The 20,905-nt window shown below is 45.8% G+C and overlaps 2 protein-coding genes across 2 annotated transcripts; one reads left to right on the top strand and one right to left on the bottom strand.

Annotated features, from left to right (window-relative positions):
- Positions 1–4,198: 4,198 nt before the first annotated feature.
- Positions 4,199–5,263, bottom strand: LOC124648741 (BTB/POZ and MATH domain-containing protein 1-like). Its single transcript, XM_047188453.1, has one exon. The coding sequence runs from the start codon at positions 5,261–5,263 to the stop codon at positions 4,199–4,201; it is 1,065 nt and encodes a 354-aa protein (XP_047044409.1).
- A 4,389-nt stretch (positions 5,264–9,652) lies between these two features.
- LOC124648740 (cation/H(+) antiporter 15-like) lies at positions 9,653–12,521 on the top strand. The gene is made up of 4 exons (XM_047188452.1): positions 9,653–9,916; positions 10,028–11,026; positions 11,138–11,516; positions 11,596–12,521. The coding sequence occupies exons 1-4, from the start codon at positions 9,653–9,655 to the stop codon at positions 12,519–12,521; spliced, it is 2,568 nt and encodes an 855-aa protein (XP_047044408.1).
- Positions 12,522–20,905: the final 8,384 nt, after the last annotated feature.

The following is a 20,905-nucleotide window of genomic DNA, read 5'->3' as shown; positions in this document are numbered from 1 at the left end:
CATGGAGAAGTACAAGGTGGCGAAGAAGGCTGCAAAGCGGGCGGTGAGTGAAGCAAGGGGTCGGGCGTATGAGGACCTCTGCCAATGTTTAAACACGAAGGAAGGCGAAAGGGACATCTATAAGATGGCCAAGTTTAGGGAGAGGAAGACGAGGGATGTCAATGAAGTCAAATGCATCAAGGACGGAGAGGATCAGCTTCTTGTGAAGGATGAGGCGATCAAGCGTAGATGGTGGGAGTACTTTGACAACCTTTACAATGGAGAGGTTGAGAGCTCTACCATTGAGCTAGATGACTCCATTGATGATACCAGCATGTGCTTTGTGCGACGTATCCAGGAGTCTGAGGTTAAGGAGGCGTTAAGGAGGACGAAAGGAGGCAAGGCGATGGGTCCTGATGGTATCCCCTCGAGGCGTGGAGAGGCCTTGGAGACATAGCGATAGTATGGCTAACTAAGCTTTTCAACCTCATTTTTCGGTCAAACAAGATGCCCGAAGAACAAGGGGGATGTTCAAAGTTGTACTAATTACCGTGGAATCAAGCTGATGAGCCATACTATGAAGTTATGGGAGAGAGTCATTGAGCACCGCTTAAGAAGGTTGACAAGCGTGACCAAAAACTAATTTGGTTTCATGCCTGGGAGGTCTACCATGGAAGCCATCTTCTTGGTACGACAAGTCGATGGAGAGATACGAGGAGCAAAAGAAGGACCTTCAAATGGTATTCATTGATTTGGAGAAGGCCTATGATAAGATACCTCGGAATGTCATGTGGTGGGCCTTGGAGAAACACAAAGTCCCAATAAAGTACATTACCTTCATCAAGGATATGTATAATAATGTTGTGACAAGTGTTCGAACAAGTGATGGCAACACTGCTGACTTCCAATTAGAATAGGGCTACACCAAGGGTCAGCTTTGAGCCCTTATCTTTTTGATTTTGTGATGGATGAGGTCACAACGGATATAAAAGGAGATATCCCATGGTGTATGCTCTTTGCGGATGATGTGGTGCTAGTCGATGATAACCGAGCGGGCGTTAATAGAAAGTTAGAGTTGTGGAGGCGAACTCTAGAATCGAAAGGTTTTAGGCTTAGTAGAGCTAAAACTAAATACATGAGATGCAGTTTCAGTTCTACTAGGCACAAGGAGGGAGAGGTTAATTATCCTTGATGGGCAGGTGGTACCGGAGAGACACCTTTCGATATTTGGGGTCCATGTTGCAGAAGGATGGCGATATCGATGAAGATGTGGACCACCGAATCAAGGCTGTTGGATGAAGTGGCGCCAAACTTCTGGTGTACTCTGTGACAAGAGAGTGCCACAAAAGCTAAAATGCAGGTTTTATATGACAACTATCCGACCTGCGATGTTGTATGGCGCGGAGTGTTGGCCAACGAAGAGACGACATATCCAACAGTTAAGTATAGCAGAGATGCGCATGTTGAGATGGATATGTGGCCACACAAGAAAGGATCGAGTACGAAATGATGATATACGGGAGAGAGTTGGGGTATCACCAATTGAAGAGAAGCTGGTCCAACATCGTCTCAGATGGTTTGGACATATCCAACGGAGGCTTCCAGAAGCGCCAGTGCATAGCGGACGAATAAAACGTGCTGAGAATGTTAAGAGGGATCGTGGTAGACCAAACTTGACATGGGAGGAGTCCGTTAAGAGAGACCTGAAGGTTTGAAATATCGACAAAGATTTAGCCATGGACAGGGGTGAGTGGAAGTTAGCTATCCACGTTCCGAAACCATGCCTTAGCTTCGAGATCTTATGGGTTTCAACTCTAGCCTACCCCAACTTATTTGGGACTGAAAGGCTTGGTGGATGTTGTTGTTGTTGTTGTTGTAGAGTATTATCCCCACTAATTCTCACAAAAACTCTCTAGTACTCCCTTCGTTCCATCTAAAGTGTCTCAGCTTTATCAAAATTTAATTACGAGATAGTGTCTAGATACATCCAAATTTTGACAAAGTTAAGAAAATTTTGGTGGAACGGAGGGAGTACCAAACAAGGCCTTAGAGATATCCTAACTCCTAAGCACCACTTCTAGTTCCGAGTTTTAACAAACCAAAAGCTTTTCCAACACCACTTTTTCCGACTCCAGGCAGCTAAAGGAAGAGAACTACACCCAGATTCCTACGAACAGCACCTATGCATGAAAGACAGGAATTACATATCCACCACCTTCACTCCTTCAGCATAATACCCATCTTCGGTCAGCTTGAGGGACTTCTCTTCCAAGCACTTCGCCAGGTCGGCATCGGTGATCTTCCACGCCAACACTTCATCACAGCATCAGGGTGGGGGCCTTCGGCTATCTCCAGCTTTGAACCAGTATCCAGCCAGAACAAGCGCAGGGGATTTCGGGCAAGCTGCTCCACCTTCCTTTTCTTTTGCATCCCAGAGAACAGGACCTGCCACTGGGATAGCATACATACCATGGAGTTCGGTTAAAATACATGTCGTTTCTGGTAAGCCAGAGACTCCACAGTGATGCAGCATGAATTGTGTTAGTAGTCTTATGAGACTTCTCACATAACCAAAGGCTAGCAACAGATTCAAAGGTAACAGAGAACATGTACGGGTTATTTGTTTCAGCTCAGACCAAACATCCTAGCAACTGTACATTCAAATAACAAATGCATACATGTTTCAGGTTCAGAGCAGAAAACACGTGTTAGATCATCTACTGATTGCCTTTTCACAAGATTGTCTCTAGTGAGGATCTTGTTGAATCTTAGGGGTACTTTGATTTTCCAAACAGCCTGTACATACACAGGCAAAACACCCCTAAAATTGATGATTGCATACAAGGAATTGACACTATAAACACCTTTTGACTCATATTTCAGACAATAGCATCATCCACTCTACTGAGATGATGGTTTGTGCTATCTGTAGGATTTCATACCATTGAAGGAAAAGACTGTAAGTAAAGCATCTCATACCATTGAAGCATCTTTTCACCATCCCAGGGATCAGCACTAGTACCTTATTTTTCATTAAAAATAATATAAACCTCCCAATATTGTGTAGCAAGAAAGGAAGTACCAAACCAATGATCTTCTCCGAATTTCACCTTTTTTCCCATCTCTAACTTTCCATTGATACCCTAATCTGGCAGCCTTAGCAGGCCTAGAGCACCCATTTCCAAAAAGGAGAGATACCACCAACAGTTGAGGAGGAGAAAATATTTGGGTTGTTCATATTGTACTTATGATAAAAGAATCTGTTCCCAAAACTTATTCTCATCTATCTGATATCTGATATCTCTTAATCCAAGAGGCCAAGGGACAAAGATTCATCTCAGCAACGTTTGGGATCCTCAAGCCACCAAAATCTTTTTTCTGAGACACGAACCCTTCATAGTTATCCCACAAGCAATGAGACATTTGGTAGTTGATCAAAAAATTGTGATTTCAACAGGTAGGCTTTCAAATAAAATGTGATTTCAACAGGTTGGCTCTCAAATAAAAATATTGATTTCAACAGGTTGGCCCTCCAATGTTAAAAAAGCCTCCATGAAAATTATGTCAAGTGACTTACTCTGATGCAAACATATTCGCAAAACTACAACATTCTCTACTCAGGACACTGCAGATTCTATCAAGATCATGGTATCAATACCCATTCTCCTTTCCCCATTTCCAAATTTTTTTTTTTGGGTCTTGCTGCATATGGAGAAGGCTACATGGAAATTACTTTAGGCTTCTTTCAAGATTATGAATTAACCATCAAGCTACGTAAGAGCAAACTATATCTATTTTCGCGAGAAATAACTGAGTATTTCTAAGAATACCAAGCAGAGAAGTAGAGATATGCAGACAACAAACATCAATGCAGAGATACAACAATGGGGATTTAATCAGTAAAGCAGCCAGATAACAATGTGGTTCCTGGTTACTTCGTAAGCATGCAGAAATTGAATGTACGTTTCTGTTAAAAGGGCATACCTAGTGCTGAAAGCTCCCACACATAAAACAACAACAAAAAAATGATACCAGTACCACTACACATCTGCTTGAAAATTAAAGGACATACTGTGTATAGTCATATATCAGGGGAACTACTTGATAAATAAGTCACAGAGTCTGGAAAAAAAGTACTCGCTACTAAAATCAGAACTACTTGATGTTGAAAATTTAGAAACCATGACCTACATTGCTAAAATACCGGTCGTCAACTCAGTTAAGATGGCGAGGGCATGGCAATCAGCTCCGTCACAAGAGAAGGGCAGCTCTTATACAAATGTTGGAAGCCATTAGTGGCCACAACTGCTCGCCGATATGCGGGGCAACTGAGAAAATTAAAGCATGCCTTTTTCAGTCCATCACAGTGGTGCTGCTCAGCAAGCGCCAGGATGGTTGCAACGCTGCCCACATCGATGTACTCACATAACTTTTCCTCGCACATCAGCTTTAGCCTCTGCATATTATACCTGTCCGCCGCAACGAGCAGATGCTGGCACATGACATCTTCCTCTTCTTTCTCTGTCTGTAGCAATGAGTCTGTGTAGGCAAAGTAGAGCAATGCCTTGAACACCTGTACTTCCATGTCATCTATGCGAACGACACCAGCAGTGTCGCCCTCCTTCATAAAACCGAAGAGCTCCGCGCTGAAGACTGAGGATCGGGATGCGAGAACACACCGATGTGCGGCAATCGTCTCACCGCCTACTTCAAACACAACATCGGCGCCCTTCTCGGTCTTGAGGAGATCACACAGGTGCTGGTTCAGTTCAGGTGGAGGCACAGAGACAAACTTCGGAGCTGTGATCTCCTTGGTGCAGATGTCGCGGACGACAGCAACGTCGCACTTGATTGTGAAAGAATCGTCCTTGAGATGCTCCGACTTCTCAAAATACTCCCTTTCGATGAACTTTCGATATCCCCACATCTCCTGACTAGGGAAGTTTCTGACAGTTCTCGATGTCCATGACGGTTGCTTCTCGACCAGCTTGGCAAAATAAATCTTGAACTGCGCCTTCACATCCTCGGTTACATCTTCATCGAGCATTAGGTAAACAGATATGTAGTCCGCGGTGTCGGACTCATCGCCATTGGGGTAATAGCAGATGCGCCAGCGATGGCCACCGACGGCGAATTGGCTCGAATAGAGAACTTGACCAGTGGGGGTTCCCTTGGTGCGCGAGTAACCTTCGATCTTGAGGATGTGACACCCGCTCGTCGAGGCGGCGACGATGGTGGAGGCGGACAGCGACGGCTTGCCGGCGGCGGCGATAGCGGATGACATGGCTCTGGGAAGTGGCGATCTGGAAACTTAGCGACGCAGCTTGATAACCGCGTGCTGCTGCTGCTGCTGCTCAATGGACTTCTCTATTCCTGGGGAGAGTGGTCACCGCCGCTGCTACAGCTCCTACTCCTGTCGTAGGGTTTCGCCACAGCGGGGGATTTGGGAGGAACCGAGCTAGAAGAGGAGACTAAACCTTCCTCGAGAAGATTCGACCCTATTCTATTCATGGGCCTTCCTAACATTGCTGGGCCTACGAAGTGTAATTGCGAAGCATACCAAAAGTTTTTTCTTTTTTCTTTTTCTCTCAAGAAAAAGCCAAAAGTTTTTTCTGATTTCCCCCTAAGAAAAAAATGTTGTTTATAAATTATTGTAAGCCAATGCTAGGCGTCTCCCGAATCATCCGGCTCTGACTCCAATGCCGTCCGACATCCCTTAAGTGTCAATATCAACCATCCAATCATCCCAAGAAAAATCTTCAGAGACCAACATCTTTTTGTGTGTACGCAAAGATTTATAAACCATGTATCAAAAATTGTTGCAACAAAGGCGTGTTTGAAATGTTGTACTCCCTCCGATCCGAAATAAGTGTCCGATACCTAGTACTAATTACGTTTTACAATTAAACCCTCATAATTTCACAAAACTGAGCACAACGCGACGGTGGCCTGTCCTCTCTGCTACTTCGCGTCCGGCCTCGCGGCCCCGGATCCGGCGCGTCCAGCCTCTTCGACGGTGGCTGCTTCAGCTCAGAGAGGCGACCACCAGTCCGTCACCCGTCGGCATCCCTGCGCCGACCAGGCGGCCACAATCGCGGAGAGCCGCGGCCGCGCCGCCGTCGGATGATGCCGCGCATCCTCATCCGTGGCGGCAGTGGAGGGTGGCGTTGCGGAAGATGACTGGGGCGGACGTGCGGAGGAGAGAAGGAGGACCGAGGGGGCTGAGCGTGGTCGTCTTCGACGCCGGGCGGCAGGTGAGGCGGCGCTAGGATTCGCGCGCACGGCGGCGTGATTCGGGCGCGATGTTGCTGGGACAGTGTGGGATTCGGCTGGTGGGACCGTGCCGAAGATGCGACGGCGAGCGGCGGGGGCATGGTTGGCCGGGGACGCATGGATTGGGTCGCCGGCGGCTTGGCTCTGCTGTGCGTGGGGAGATGAAATCCCGTGAGCGTCAACGCGTGAGTTATGGACTGACTTGATTCGGGAAATGATAACCTGAGGTTCTTTTTGCATAATAGATGCTTCCGACTGTTTTTCCGGATCGGAGGGAGTATCAAATTTTTTTTTGTGTGTACGCAAAGATTTTTTGTGGTCTATGAAAATGTTTGATACATGGTTTCGCAAATATTTATAAACCATGTACCAACATAATTTTTCAGTGGTCTATAAAAATTATGAATTTTTTTTGCAACATTTCAAACACGCCCATTTGTATCCAAAAATAAAAAGTATGCAACAAGTCCCCAGTGATCACACCAATTATTTTTTGGAGAAGTGTGTCTCGTTGCAACGAAAAAAAACATGACATCTAAAGAATGTGTCTAACATAGAGAACATCACATAAAGACATTGGCAACATTTGCTACCGTCACTTTGGCGTGCCAATTCTGTCACTTGGCCCCAAGTACTTCTTCTCCATTATCCCTAGATGTGTCGGTGCCATTTTTGTCACTTGGCTGCACCCTTCAATACCTCTCATACCCCACACACATCATAATCTTTTATATACAAAACATGTATCTATATCTATATCTATACCACTATATAATGTTCCAGTTTTGAACCGTGCATAATCAATTCTAACCGTTGATCTCCTAAATCTAATGGCCAATATTGTTGGGATTCGCTGTGAACAGTAAACGGTAGCTACCTCTACCCTGTAGGTTGTTCTAGAACCGCCCCGTTCGTTCTGTGGAAGAAAGGGCTCTTCCCAAATCAGTCACCACCCCTCGATCTCTGGTGAGAGACGCCATCTACGTCAACCACCCGCCGCACCCCCCCGCCTCTGAGCTCCGGGCCATCCCGCGGCCGAGCCCCCATCTCCATTGTCTCCAGATTTGGCGCCATCCAACAGGTCCGTTTCATGCCGGCGAGAGAGAGAGGGGTGGGGGGGGAGTAACCTTCCATTTCTTACACCCTCTTCGATCTTTTTAGAAGAAAGAACACTTCTACTAATATGCCACAACGTGCAAAGCTCGTGCTACTTACTAGTGGTAACTAATGCAAGAGTTTGTTTGCCATGCATATCCGACATCACTCTCATCTATCGACACTTGGTGTTGTCAAACACCTCGTGACATGGACAAACAAGACATTATGAATACGAATATTAAGACCTAACCATTGCAGTATATATTCATACTATAGTTGACACCTTGTGTGTTGCCGCATGAACTATAGGCGATCTTCATATGTGGGAAAAAAAATCACTAACTGTCTTGATTCCAAAGATATGAGGTGGTCGTATGCAAGAACATAACAATCAGGTGGCATGAGTTAACAATCCAATGGTATAGTTTTTGTGGCATATATCGACACCGACTTGTCATCACTGTGACCTTTATTTATCAGCGTATTGCTGCCGAATATATGCCAAAAATTAAAATTATAAATTTCAAGAGCATGCATAGTAAAGCAAATCACGGAAAATAACAAAAGGTGAGAGTGGAAATTCTGGACATCTGTAAAGACCACACGATAATTCTTTGGTCACAATCTCACTAAGGAAGCAACGCACCATTTTTTATTTAGCCTCTTGCTGGCATCAGAAAATTGACCATGCAGAAGAAACATGATCTAGAACACAAGGGAGATAATTGAAAAGTAAATGATCATCAATATTATGAATGCACCAAATGGAGAGCAACATAGAGAGTAATCGGTAGCTGTGAGCATGCGAATAGTGCAGCCACAACACAGTTCGTAAAATAGTAGGGAAGAAGATCATCAGCGAAGAGAACCAACCTGAGGTTGGGTGGTTAGGAGGGTGGTTGTACCCCCAGCCCACCAGAGTTCAAACCCCAGGTTTGACATCTGTGTGTCTCATAAAGACGGAATATTCATTCAGTGGGAGGCGACGTTCCCGTCGACAGCGAGGCGCCTGTGGTGACTTCGTCAATTTCAAGATTCAATCCGCCGGCTCAGTCTTCCGAAGGTGCTCATAGGGGTAGGGTGTGCGTGTGTGCGTTCATAGGGGTGAGTGTATACGCGTGTATATGAGCGTCTGCGTTTGTACCGTGTTTCTCAAAAAAAAAAAAAAGATCATCAGCAAAGAAATGATCCATGCTGTTTTAAAAGGTTATAAATTTCGTTGAACTCAATCTACATATCGCATGTTTCCACATCGTTTTAGTAAAGCATGCCTGATTCTCTGAAATTAATCTATTCACAACTTGCGTCAGCCTATTAGTACAGGCCTTAGCAAATATTTTAAAACTGTATTTTGTTAAAGCAATATGTCTATATTTTCTTAAAGAGGTTGCATCAGCTTCTTTTGGAATTAAAGTCAATATAGCAAAGTTGAGTCTATATAGATTAGCTTCGTCTTCATCGAAATCCTGAAATAAATTTAACATATCATATTTGATGACTTCCCAAAATTTCTGATAGCATATGAACTAAACACGACATCATTAATTTCCTTTTCAGAAAACAGTTGATCTAACATACCATTTTCATCTTGAGGCACTTTCTTATTTTCCTCCCAAAAGTTATCATCTAGCTAGGTCAACATCCAACCTCTCCACTTTGCCAAACAATTTTTGTAAAAATCCACTGCAACACTAAGCATGTCATTAGCATCTTAAGTTTCGGTTCCATCATTTTTTTAAGCAAACAATTTTCTTTTTTCTTCTTCTCTCATTTCCCACGACATGGAAATATGCTGTGTTTTTATCTCCTTCTAGATATCCTTGTCTCTCCATCTTTGTCTTGTTTTTATCTCTTCCATATAGATGCCGAGATTTTGAAGGATGGAATCAAGATCAAATACTCCCTTCTTCCCACCAAAAGTGTCTCGACTTTGTTAAAATTTGAATGTATATAAATACTATCTAGAAGGTAAATACATTTCAATTTTAATAAAATTGAGACACTTTTGGTGGGATGGATGGGGTAGTATGATAACTTCCTCGGCCTTGTGTAGTGCTAAGGAGAGTGGTAAACGACAGGTCACAATGAGGCCTTGCACAACCGCAAACTCTCCCGGGCAAGCAGCCCAAAATTAGAAGCTCTCCTACTCTCCGGCCGCCACTCGCGCCTGCCTATACTCTCTTCACTTTGACCTTTTCCACCCTTCCCAAACCAGTCACACTCCGGCCTCTCTCTCGCGCCAAATCCAACCAAGCGCGCGCGCGCACGGGGGCTAGCAGGGTGCATCGTCCCATGCGCCGAGATGGCCGACACGATGCTAGGGAGCACGGCCGGCGAGCTTCCGGCCAAGAACGTCACCGGCATGACCGGCCCCGGCGCGGGGGAGGCGGTGGTGTGCTACTCCCAAATGATGGTCACCACGTACGGCATCTGGCAGGGCGTGAGCCCGCTCGAGTTCTCCCTCCCGCTCTTCATCCTCCAGACGGCCATCATCGTCGGCACCACCCGCCTCCTCGTCGTCCTCCTCAAGCCATTCCGACAGCCCCGCGTCATCGCTGAGATCCTCGTACGTGCGTCCAATGCCTTCACTCGCTCCCTCCATTAACTGCTGAGGATCCTGCATGCGTCATGCGTGCTTGCTTGCTGAACACACGCATGTCGTCCGTCCTGCATGCAGGCCGGCGTGATCCTGGGGCCGTCGCTGATGGGGCAGGTGGGGACGTGGGCGGGCACGGTGTTCCCGTTGCGGAGCCTGCTCACCCTCGAGACGGTGGCGCACCTGGGCCTCCTCTACTTCCTCTTCCTCGTCGGCCTCGAGATGGACGTCAACGTCATCAGGCGCTCCGGGAAGAAGGCGGTGATCATCGCGGTGGCCGGCATGGCGCTGCCCTTCTGCATCGGCACCGCCACCTCCTTCATATTCCGGCACCAGGTGTCCAAGAACGTGCACCAGGCCTCCTTCCTGCTCTTCCTCGGCGTCGCGCTCTCCGTCACCGCCTTCCCGGTGCTCGCCCGCATCCTCGCCGAGATCAAGCTCCTCAACTCCGACCTCGGCAAGATCGCCATGTCCGCCGCCATCGTCAACGACATGTGCGCCTGGATCCTGCTCGCGCTCGCCATCGCCATCTCCGAGGTGAACAGCACCCCGTTCTCCTCCCTCTGGGTGCTCCTCTCCGGGGTGGCATTCGTGCTCGCCTGCTTCTACGTCGTGCGCCCGGGCATGTGGTGGCTCGTGCGCCGCGTGCCCGAGGGCGAGACCATCAGCGACGTGCAGATCACGCTCATACTCACGGGCGTCATGATCGCCGGCGTGTGCACCGACGCCATCGGCATCCACTCCGTGTTCGGGGCCTTCGTGTACGGGCTGGTGATACCCAGCGGGGAGCTGGGGGTGGTGCTCATCGAGAAGATGGAGGACTTCGTCACGGGGCTGCTCCTCCCGCTCTTCTTCGCCATCAGTGGCCTCCGCACCAACTTGACCAGGGTACGCGACCCGACCACCGTGGGGCTCCTCGTGCTCGTCTTCGTCATGGCCAGCTTCGCCAAGATCATGGGCACCATTCTCATCGCCATCTCCTACACCATGACCTTCCGCGACGGCGTCGCCCTCGGTTTCCTCATGAACACAAGGGGGCTCGTCGAGATGATCGTCCTAAACATCGGAAGGGACAAGCAGGTAACTGCTTGCTCATCATGCTTAAATAATAGTTAAATTCACAGGAACATGCGATGCGACCAGTGTGCAATTAGTGGCCGAACGTGACAGACATTGGTGTTGTGCTTGCAGGTGTTGGACGATGAGTCATTTGCGGTGATGGTGCTGGTGTCGGTGGCGATGACGGCGCTGGTGACGCCGGTGGTGACGACGGTGTACCGTCCGGCGCGGCGGCTGGTCGGGTACAAGCGGCGCAACCTGCAGCGTTCCAAGCACGACGCGGAGCTGCGCATGCTGGCGTGTGTGCACACCACCCGCAACGTGCCGTCCATCATCTCCCTCCTCGAGCTCTCCAACCCGACCAAGCGCTCCCCCATCTTCATCTACGCGCTCCATCTCGTGGAGCTCACCGGCCGCGCCTCCAACATGCTCGCCGCCCACCACACAGCCGGCAACCAGGGCGCCAGCGAGCACATCTTTAACGCCTTCGAGAACTACGAGGAGAGCGTCGGTTAGTGCGTGCGAATTCCTGTCTTCCATTTCGAGCTACCGATGCAACGACGAGCGACCTGACGCGAGTGCATATGCAGGCGGCGTGTCGGTTCAGGCGCTGACGGCGGTGTCGCCGTACCAGACGATGCACGAGGACGTGTCGGTGCTGGCGGAGGACAAGCATGTCTCCCTCATCGTGCTCCCGTTCCACAAGCAGCAGACAGTGGACGGCGGCATGGAACCCATCAACCCGAACCTCAGGGGCTTCAACGAGAGCATTCTCGCCGCGGCGCCCTGCTCCATCGGCATCCTCGTCGACCGGGGCATCAGCGCCGCCACGGCGCGCATGGCCAGCGTGCACCACGTCGCGCTTCTCTTCTTCGGCGGGCCCGACGACCGCGAGGGGCTCGCGTACGCGTGGCGGTTGGTCGAGAACCCGGGCGTCTGCCTCACCATCATCCGCTTCGTCCCGCCAGGCTACACGCCACCGCCGCCCGCGGCGACGATGGCGCCGCCTGCCGTGGCCGGCTCCCGCGCCATCACCATCGTGCCCGACATCCCCAGGACCGAGCGGCAGATGGACGAGGAGTACCTGAACGAGTTCCGGTCGCGCAACGTGGGCAACGAGTCCATCCTGTACGCGGAGCAGGTGGTGGCCAACAGCGAGGAGACGATGGCCGCCATCCGGAACCTGGACCTTGCGCACGAGCTGTACATCGTCGGCAGGCAACCCGGCGATGAGAGCTCGCCGCTCACGTCGGCGCTGACCGAGTGGATGGAGTCACCGGAGCTGGGGCCCATCGGGGACCTGCTCGTGTCGTCCGAGTTCTCCAAGATGGTGTCCGTGCTGGTGATGCAGCAGTACGTGATCACCGCGGCGCAGCCGGCGGGAATGGCGCCCGGGGTGGCCGCGCAGGCCGCGCCGACGATAGCGGACGACCCCGTGCGGCAGTACCTGACCAATGCCAACCAGCGGTCACCGATGAGCGGCGGCGGGCGCGGCGTATGGGGCGGTGGGTTCTGACCTGACATAGTGACATGACACCTGTGGATTAATTGAACCTTTGTTAATTAACCGGTAGTGTAAAGCACGCGATTTTTTAGGTACAGTAGTTTGTTGGATGGATGTGTTCGATCTGTACAACTCTTCTAGCTGATTGATTATCTAGGCATTCTACTGTTTGGTTTTCGTAATTGATCCCTTCTTTAGGATCGAGAAAAGGTTACACAGCACCTATGAGTCAATGACCTGCGCATCCTTATATGCCGACGGGTGGCCGGTGGCCTCTTTTCTTCGTGGACAGTGCTAGAAATCCTCGAGAGGTTCCAGCCTCCGTGACACGTGTCAACTTTCACTTAAATTTAGACTTTGTTTTGTCGCAGCAAAAAAGTCCCGTTTTTGCTTTATTGAAGCAAAAAACGGTTTGACTAAAAAGAGTTGCCATTGACTTGTTCAGACTATGCTTCATCGCAGCAAAAAATCTTCCGTTTTTGTTTCATTGAAGCAAAAAATGGTTCATCTAGAAATTAAAAAGAAAACTAGCCGGAGACAGACCTCGCCGGGAGACCCTCGTAGCAAAAAAGTTTACACGAAAGTAGCAGAACGATATAACATTTGTATCACAAAAGATATACAATTGTAGCATCGTGAACTACTCCTCATCGCCGCGCACCGCAGGCAGCATTCCAACTCCGGTTGGTAGCACCGTCACTTTCTTGCAGCTCCACCACTGACTGGTGGTAGCACCGTCAGTGAACATTTGCAGCATCGCCGTTAACGTTTTGTAGCACCGCCGGCGATTGCTACAACAACATAGGCCTTCTTTTGCAGCTCAAACGCCCACCATTCGTAGCAACGTACTTCACCGGAGACCTCGGTGGACACTTCGCCGGAGCATGGTACTTTGCCGGAGACTTCATTGTAGCAATGATGTATGCCAATGGCAGCACCACCACTTACTCCTTGCAGCACCATCAACCGCCATTTGTAGCACCGCGGGCTGCCGTTGGTAGCACACGCAGCCACCATTTGCAGCACCGGCCGTCGTCGTTGGTAGCACACTCAGCCGGCGCTGGTAGCACATGCAACCACCATTTGCAGCACAACCGGCCGCCATTGGTAGCACGAGCATCAACCATTTGTAGCCCTGGCCACCGTTGGTAGCACGCAAAGCTCTCAAGCTGAATCCGATGAGCGGGCCAGGCTGTGGCCGGAGCAGGACGAAAGAGAGACGAGACAGCGGTGTCGATGTCGGGTCGAAGAGAGCCTCCGCGTGGTCACCATCTCCGATTGTGGACTACATCTTCGGTGGTGATGCGAGCGACCCCGAGGAGGCGGGGACGTGGGCGGTTAAGAGGCCGGTGGCTCAGAGCACCTTGATTGCCGCGGAACGGCGAAGAGTGGCGGCATCGCTGAGGTTCAAAGCGCGCGTGCCTCCGAGGGATAAGAAGCATTTTCCTTCATTCAGGGATGTCATCGGTTTGGCTGCCATTCCCTTGTCGAACGATTTTGTGGCGCCATTCAAGGGAGGATATCCCATTCCTTGCCTCTTTTCTTACTTTACTCAGGGATGTTATCAGTTTAGCCGCCATTTCAAAATAGTCTTGTGGCCTCGATTCATTGCGAAGAGATTGATCTTGAAGATGTCCTGCAATCTTTCCCGGCAACCAAAACTTCATTCCCAACATGGTACTTGGGGCTTCCCTTGCATCTGATAAGGAGAGTGGAGTTCCAAAATCTTGAATATAAAATCGCCGGGAAATTTGCAGAGGGAAATTGGAAGGATGTCAACATCTCAAGGCGATGTGCCCTTGTTCGCCCTGTCCTCGCCTCGCAAGCCATCTACCATATTATCTGCCTTGGGCTAGCGAAAGAGTTTATGAAGAAGATTATCTCAATTTTGCGCACCTACTTGTTGGTGGAATGTGACAAAGTTACCAGTGGCAAGTGTAAAGTTAATTAGGATGCCTTGTATAGGCCTACCAAGTTTGTAGGATTGGGCATCCCAATCTTGAAAAATTCGCGTGTGCTCAAAGACAAAGCAGGCTATGTAAAGAGTGGGTGTATGAATTGGCCTTGGCAATCCATGCGGCGAGTATGACAAGGATCTCTTTGTCCGGTGGCGACTATAGTCATAATTGACAATGGTAAAAAAAAGCTAAGTTTTGTTCATCTACATGGCTCCATGGCGATCAACCAAAGGACCTAGCCCCCAAACTCTTTGAGAAGGAGAACGGAGGAAATGCTCTCTTTGGAAAACACTAGAAAACAACTCTTAGGTCAACACTCTCAACATCCAACAAGGCTTTGACATTTACCACATGTAAAAAAAATTAACACTTTGGGAAGCGGTTTCATAGGTCAACCTCACTCATGATGCCTCGATAGCTTCCAATGATTCACAAATGATGGCACTTACTCCAAAACAGCATACAAGATGTAATTTGTGGGTCATCTCCACCTCCATCAATAACTCTTTTTGGAAGGTTTGGGTTCCCTCTAAATGCAAGTTATTCGTGTGGTTTCATCTTTGTAATCAAGTGCAAGGATCAACAAGTCACCTCCTCTACAAGTGCTTCCTTAATATTCGGATTTGGAAGGAGACTGTAGGTTGGTGTGGTTGCCATGGCATTGATTCAGCTACTTGGTAAAATGCCGAATCCATTGAAGAGTGTTGGACGAAGTTGGCTCTTGAGTGTGACAAGACAAGAAAGTTTTAAAGGAGACCAACGCTAGAGTATTTCTTAATCATGCATTGGCGGCCTTCTTATTCTTGGCAAGAATCAAATATGATGCAAGGGTGTGTCTTTCCACCAGGCCCAAAATTTTATGAAATGTAATTACGACAGAACAGAATACTAGCTTTAACATCCTATGGCTTCTCCTAGGAATATGCCTCTAAAAATTCTTAATTAATAAAATGGCGGTGATATGATACGAGTTGCTTGTGTAATGAGGATTTATTCCCAAATTTGGTCTATGATGGTTTCTTAATTTCTCGGTAGTCGTGTTCGTCTTGGTTGATGGCCTCGTATACGGTGACCCAACATACCACTGTATGGTGTAGTATGTAAGTCGTTGACAAAACACAAGTGAAACACCGTTCCACTCATATTACATCCCTCAGAGTGGTACAACAGAAACATATGCGAGTCCAAGACATATGTATAGAAGGATACACGAACTGTTTACAGAAGAGCAACACAGCCTCCTACTTTATAGTGAGGTAAAACTTCAAATAAAGCTCCAAAATAATGACTACCTGTAGTCTATCTTATTGCTAACTCTAGCTCTAGAGATACTTGGCTTGCTATAGAACTCTAGCTACTTAGGTGCTAGGATTAGGGAAATGGTTCCTTTCTATTACGTCTAAGTTTCCACTCTAGCTGATGTAGAAATTGACTCCACTGACTTCATCGATTGGTTTCTCCATCTTGTTGTACTTGACTCATTTATCTTCGAGTTTCACGGTAGTTTCTCATTCGGTGACTTTAAATCTAAGAAGGGGTTCAAAAGGGAGGGAATGAGTACGAGCGTACTCAACAAATTCATTTTAGGAAACAGGTGTATCATGCACTAGCTACAGCCACAGACTAGAAAGCCATAGGCGAATGCAAGTTTTCATAAATATTTCTTCAAAAGGTTTATTTTATTCTGAAAACTATGCCCGCCAGTCTTCATAGGTTGACCAGAACTTCATGGAGTTCCTTTCCTACCGCGTTCGTAGTTCCCTTCCCGGAACAGGGAGTGATAGCCACAACTCAATACACTCTGCAGAGGTGCCTTACTTTTCCCATAAGAGAACTTATCCTTGTTGCCAACCGAGTCGCGTGCTCGTCCACACTTCCTTGGTGTGAGGCCCATAAGAACCAAGCCAATCACTGCCTTCTCCGCGATCCCGCATACCCACCCTTTTGTAAGTCTGTCATGTCCTTTATCTGTAGGTAGACTGACCTAGGTATTTGTTCCCACCTTTACCATTACGGTAGACTGTCCCGAACAAATCACATGCCCTGTCCTGTACACTATAGATAGACTAACCCGGACAACCCTTACAATTCATCGTAGACCTTTAATAAGTCTGCTCTCTCCTATACCTATTGGTAGACTATTACGGACCAATGTCCTCACCTTTACCAATAGATAGACTGATATAGGAAACCCTTATCACTGATCCATTGGTATGCGAGAGGAAAAGATACAACTGACTTCCCAGAGCCATTATAGATCTCATGATTAACACGATATGTACGGCGCTAGAATCACTAGACGGCATTGGTGATTAGTCCTAGATGAGTAGAAACCTTGCAATTGAACCTCCACCATCAACACATACCATGGTTCCATTGCCCACCACATAGTCATATTTATAATTGTAAAGTAATATTTTGATTTTCAATGCAGGAGTGATAAGTATAGTACTTTGCATATAGTTTGATAAAAATAATCAAATGTCATGACCAAGCGATGAACTTGCCTTTCTTGACTGCAAGATTATGCAGGCAACAGCTTCGATACGTGATAACTCCAAATTCTGAAATACCATCATTGTCCAGTAAGGACAATATTTAAAGAACTGGCAAAGATGCTATAATGCATAATATGAGATGCAATCGTCTCGAGCGTAACCTATCCCCGATGATTTATGATTGGGTGAGTTCTAAAGATTTCTTTAGGGTGTGTTGCACTTTTAGGATGGTTTTCAACCAAGGTTCTTATTAGGGTTTGGTTATATTAATATCGTAAACAAGTGATATAATGCATCATAATAATCATACACACAAAGGAATTGTAGTGGAATAATATGTAAAGAACAGTTGTCAGTTTTAAGTTCCACAGTGCATGGTTGATGATTATTTATTATGTACTTCAAAAGAATAACTCTTGAAGAACAAGTTACATAATAAATAAGAAGTATTTCAAGTAAGAACTATTGGCTTCTATGGTTTGTTTGACATTTACTTCAAAAGAATAACTTTTGAAGAACATGTTTATAAAGACTAAGAATTACTACAAATAGGAGCTATGTGCTTCTAGGGTTTACTATTGGATTAACTATTAGGTTCATTTAATTTACCAATTCAGAACTAGTTGGTTACTAATTAAGTAGAATGGGTCTATATGCAGCAAGTATTGGCATATTATAGCTAAACATGGACAACAAATTTAATTACTATGCATGTTACTACTATGGTTGACTATAGGATGGTTGTGAAGGTGGTGCTATGAGTTAAACATTAGGGTTTACTATGACTTCTCATTTGCTTCACTAAGTAATCAATAGTGGTTCCTAAGCTAGGTGGTTTATTATCATCAAGTAAGGTTTAGTTGAGTAGAAGCATGTAAATGAATTACTATACAAGGTTGTTATGATGGTTGATCACTATGGTTTTACTAAGTTATGATGGTTAAGATTGATTCCAATGGTGTGGTATTAAGGAATGGTAATCAATGGTGTTACTATAAGAGTAACAAGCTAGGGTTTATACCTACGTGGTACTAGTTGATCATATATGGTTTATTCAAAAATGAAGACATGAAATGATGACTTCATGTGAGTTGGTCTGGTTTGATTTTAGTAGCTCATGAGCTTGCATTTGTTGGTTCCATATTAAGGATCTATAGGTTTAGGTGAAGTTCATATGATCACATTTCATAAACTCCTAGCTAGGGTTTATACCTACGTGGTACTAGTTGATCATATATGGTTTATTCAAAAATGAAGACATGAAATGATGACTTGATGTGAGTTGGTCTGGTTTGATTTTAGTAGCTCATGAGCTTGCATTTGTTGGTTGCATACTAAGGATCTATAGGTTTAGGTGAAGTTCATATGATCACATTTCATAAACTCCTAGGGTTTTAGAAGTGTGAACAAATTAGGGTTCTAACATAAAATAATAGGGTTAAGGGTTTTTATTCCTATTGAAACTAGGTTTCTAAATTATGATGCTATCCTTAAAATAATAATTGGAAATATAGTTTAAGTTTTTAATTACTTTGAAATAAAATTAATAATGGTCTTAGCATTTTATTATTTCAGAAGATTTAATAATTAAGACAAATACTAGTTAGGGTTTTATTTCAAGAATTAGGGCTCTATGGTTGTTATTAAATTTTGGTAAAATAATAATTTGTTAACTACAAAGTTTTGAGTAAATGAATAGCTTTTGACTACCAAAATAATATTAGTTTTTAACATTATCTTGCTTTATTATTATTTAAAGAAAATGGTAAATGGTAATCTCCAAATTAGGGTTTTTAAAATATCACTAATAATTAAGTTAATGAAAATATGATAAAGAAAATTAATCTTAATATTTTATTTAGTTACTGAATAGCTATTATTTATTTTTAAAACTTAACTAATTATTGAATTTTATTTGTATCTAGGATAAATCAAAAGGCATAATTAATAAATGTTAAAATAATTGAATTTTAAATTTTACGAACATTTTCATATTATATTTTTATTGAATAGAGTTTATTTTTTGATCATTTTGATATCTTATTTGCATTTTTTGATTTGAAATGAATTTTATTTATTTCTGCAAAGTTGCAGTAATATTCTGGAATTTGAAATAATTGACAACTACTAAACGTACGCATCTAACCGTAGGTACTGCTACTGACGAGTCGGGCCGCTGACTAGGTCAGCTGCCACAAGGGCAACGACCAGTGAATAGATGCTCGGGACCCCACTTGCCGGTGGCTCAACGCCGGCGACCAGTATACGGCGGCGCTAGCGTTTCAGAGCCCCCCGGGATGCATGGATGGGTGCGCCAGCATCCCCACAACACGCGGAACATGATGGTGGCACCCCCGACAGATGGTCACCGGAGCATCTGCGGCGGCAACCATCTGCGGCGGTTTACTCCGGCGAGATAGTGCCCGGTTGGCACAAGCTGGGGATCCGGTCGGCGCCATGCTGGGCCGGTCGGGTGCCCGGTTGGACCGGGCCTGGGACCGGGCGCGCCGGCGTGGCGGCCGGTCTGACCGGGCCTGGCGCTGGTCTGGACTTCTTCTTCTCCTCTCGTGCATGCCTCCCTCGCGCTTCCATGGGATATCTTCATGTCCAGCTTCATGGCCAGCTCCATGTCCAGCTTCACATCCAACTTCTTGTCCAGCTGCTCCTCTCCTCCTCATGCGATGCTTGCTCCTTCTTCATACCTGATCATACATAAGTAAAAGGACTTAGGCAGTATAAAGTTCTCGTCGATCAAAGTATCACTTGGGAACAAGTTCACCTGTTGTTTAAGTAGTTTCGCACGAGCTCGTGTCATTGGTCCAATCCTGACTTCATTGGACTTGAGCTTTACAGTAGCATCGTCTTCATCTTGCAATGATGAAGGTAGTAGTGTAGTAGGGATGTCCTAATCAGCGCGCTTGTTGGAGATGCTCTAAGTTTAGTTGCAAAGGCTAATGAATAGAGCCTCACATGTAGAGTGGACCCAAGGGGAGACAGAGGGGACCATGAAGGGCCCAGGACCCCCTAGCATGTAGATTTTTTTAATTTCCTGCTTTGTTTTCTAAAATATTTTCAAATTTTTATATTTTAGCACCGCGGCCTTCCCAAATAATTTGCAAGCGGGAACTTTTTTTGTTGCCCCACCCCCCACTCAAACATTTTTTCTTGCATCCGCCTTTGGCTCGACCTATAAAAACGGAATATTCAACCCAAAAAAAAGAGCAAGGTTGGAAGAAAGAGATGCAAGGAGAGACACCTTGTTAATACCTTGTGACTCTAGAATTTCCGCTAGTTAAAACTAAGCTAGACAATCATATTATATGAAGCTATCTTGGGATATTTTCTACACCCATGCATAGTAGAACAATATATCCAGATATTTGTAGATACCAGTTAAAGTATGCACAAACAATTATAAAATATTGTAATATATGTAAGTGGCATCATTTTCTCCGGAGATGGATGCGAATTTTTCATACCTTTATGATTTCCTTTAGACTTTGAGATAATCCAAACTACCTCAAAGTAAATATTAAATAAGAAGAAACTCTCATCGCAAAATATAGTCTTACATTAGCATTAAGAAATATGCAACATTACGTGTTTCCTTACAATATATTAGAAGTTAGAATAAAACTAGAAAAATAGTAGTTAAGTTTATATAAATTAATAGATAATTAAGATTACATAAGTAAAATATTTAGTATAAATCAGTTGAGGGATTACAACATGATATATAATCTCATTCTGGGCGTCATGGATCTTAATAATGCACTTGCTGTCTTGCTCATACATGTAACGCAGGTGAAAACATTTTTGATGACCCCACACATGACGGGCACACATATCAGTGACTAAAAGTTAGATGACTTCAGACCCACAATGTTAGCCAATATGTGCATTTGCTTCTAACACACATGCTATACAACTTAGTGACAAA

This window comes from Lolium rigidum, chromosome 4, assembly GCF_022539505.1.
Source record: "Lolium rigidum isolate FL_2022 chromosome 4, APGP_CSIRO_Lrig_0.1, whole genome shotgun sequence".
NCBI lineage: Eukaryota > Viridiplantae > Streptophyta > Magnoliopsida > Poales > Poaceae > Lolium > Lolium rigidum.
Note: the sequence above shows the minus strand (reverse complement) of the source record. Positions and strands in the feature narration are given on the sequence as shown.

Coding starts and splice junctions, on each gene's coding strand:
- LOC124648741 (XM_047188453.1), bottom strand. CDS start 5,263: ATGTCATCCGCTATCGCCGCCGCCGGCAAGCCGTCGCTGTCCGCCTCC.
- LOC124648740 (XM_047188452.1), top strand. CDS start 9,653: ATGGCCGACACGATGCTAGGGAGCACGGCCGGCGAGCTTCCGGCCAAG. Junction 9,917..10,027: donor GCGTCATCGCTGAGATCCTC/GTACGTGCGTCC, acceptor TCCTGCATGCAG/GCCGGCGTGATCCTGGGGCC. Junction 11,517..11,595: donor GAACTACGAGGAGAGCGTCG/GTTAGTGCGTGC, acceptor GTGCATATGCAG/GCGGCGTGTCGGTTCAGGCG.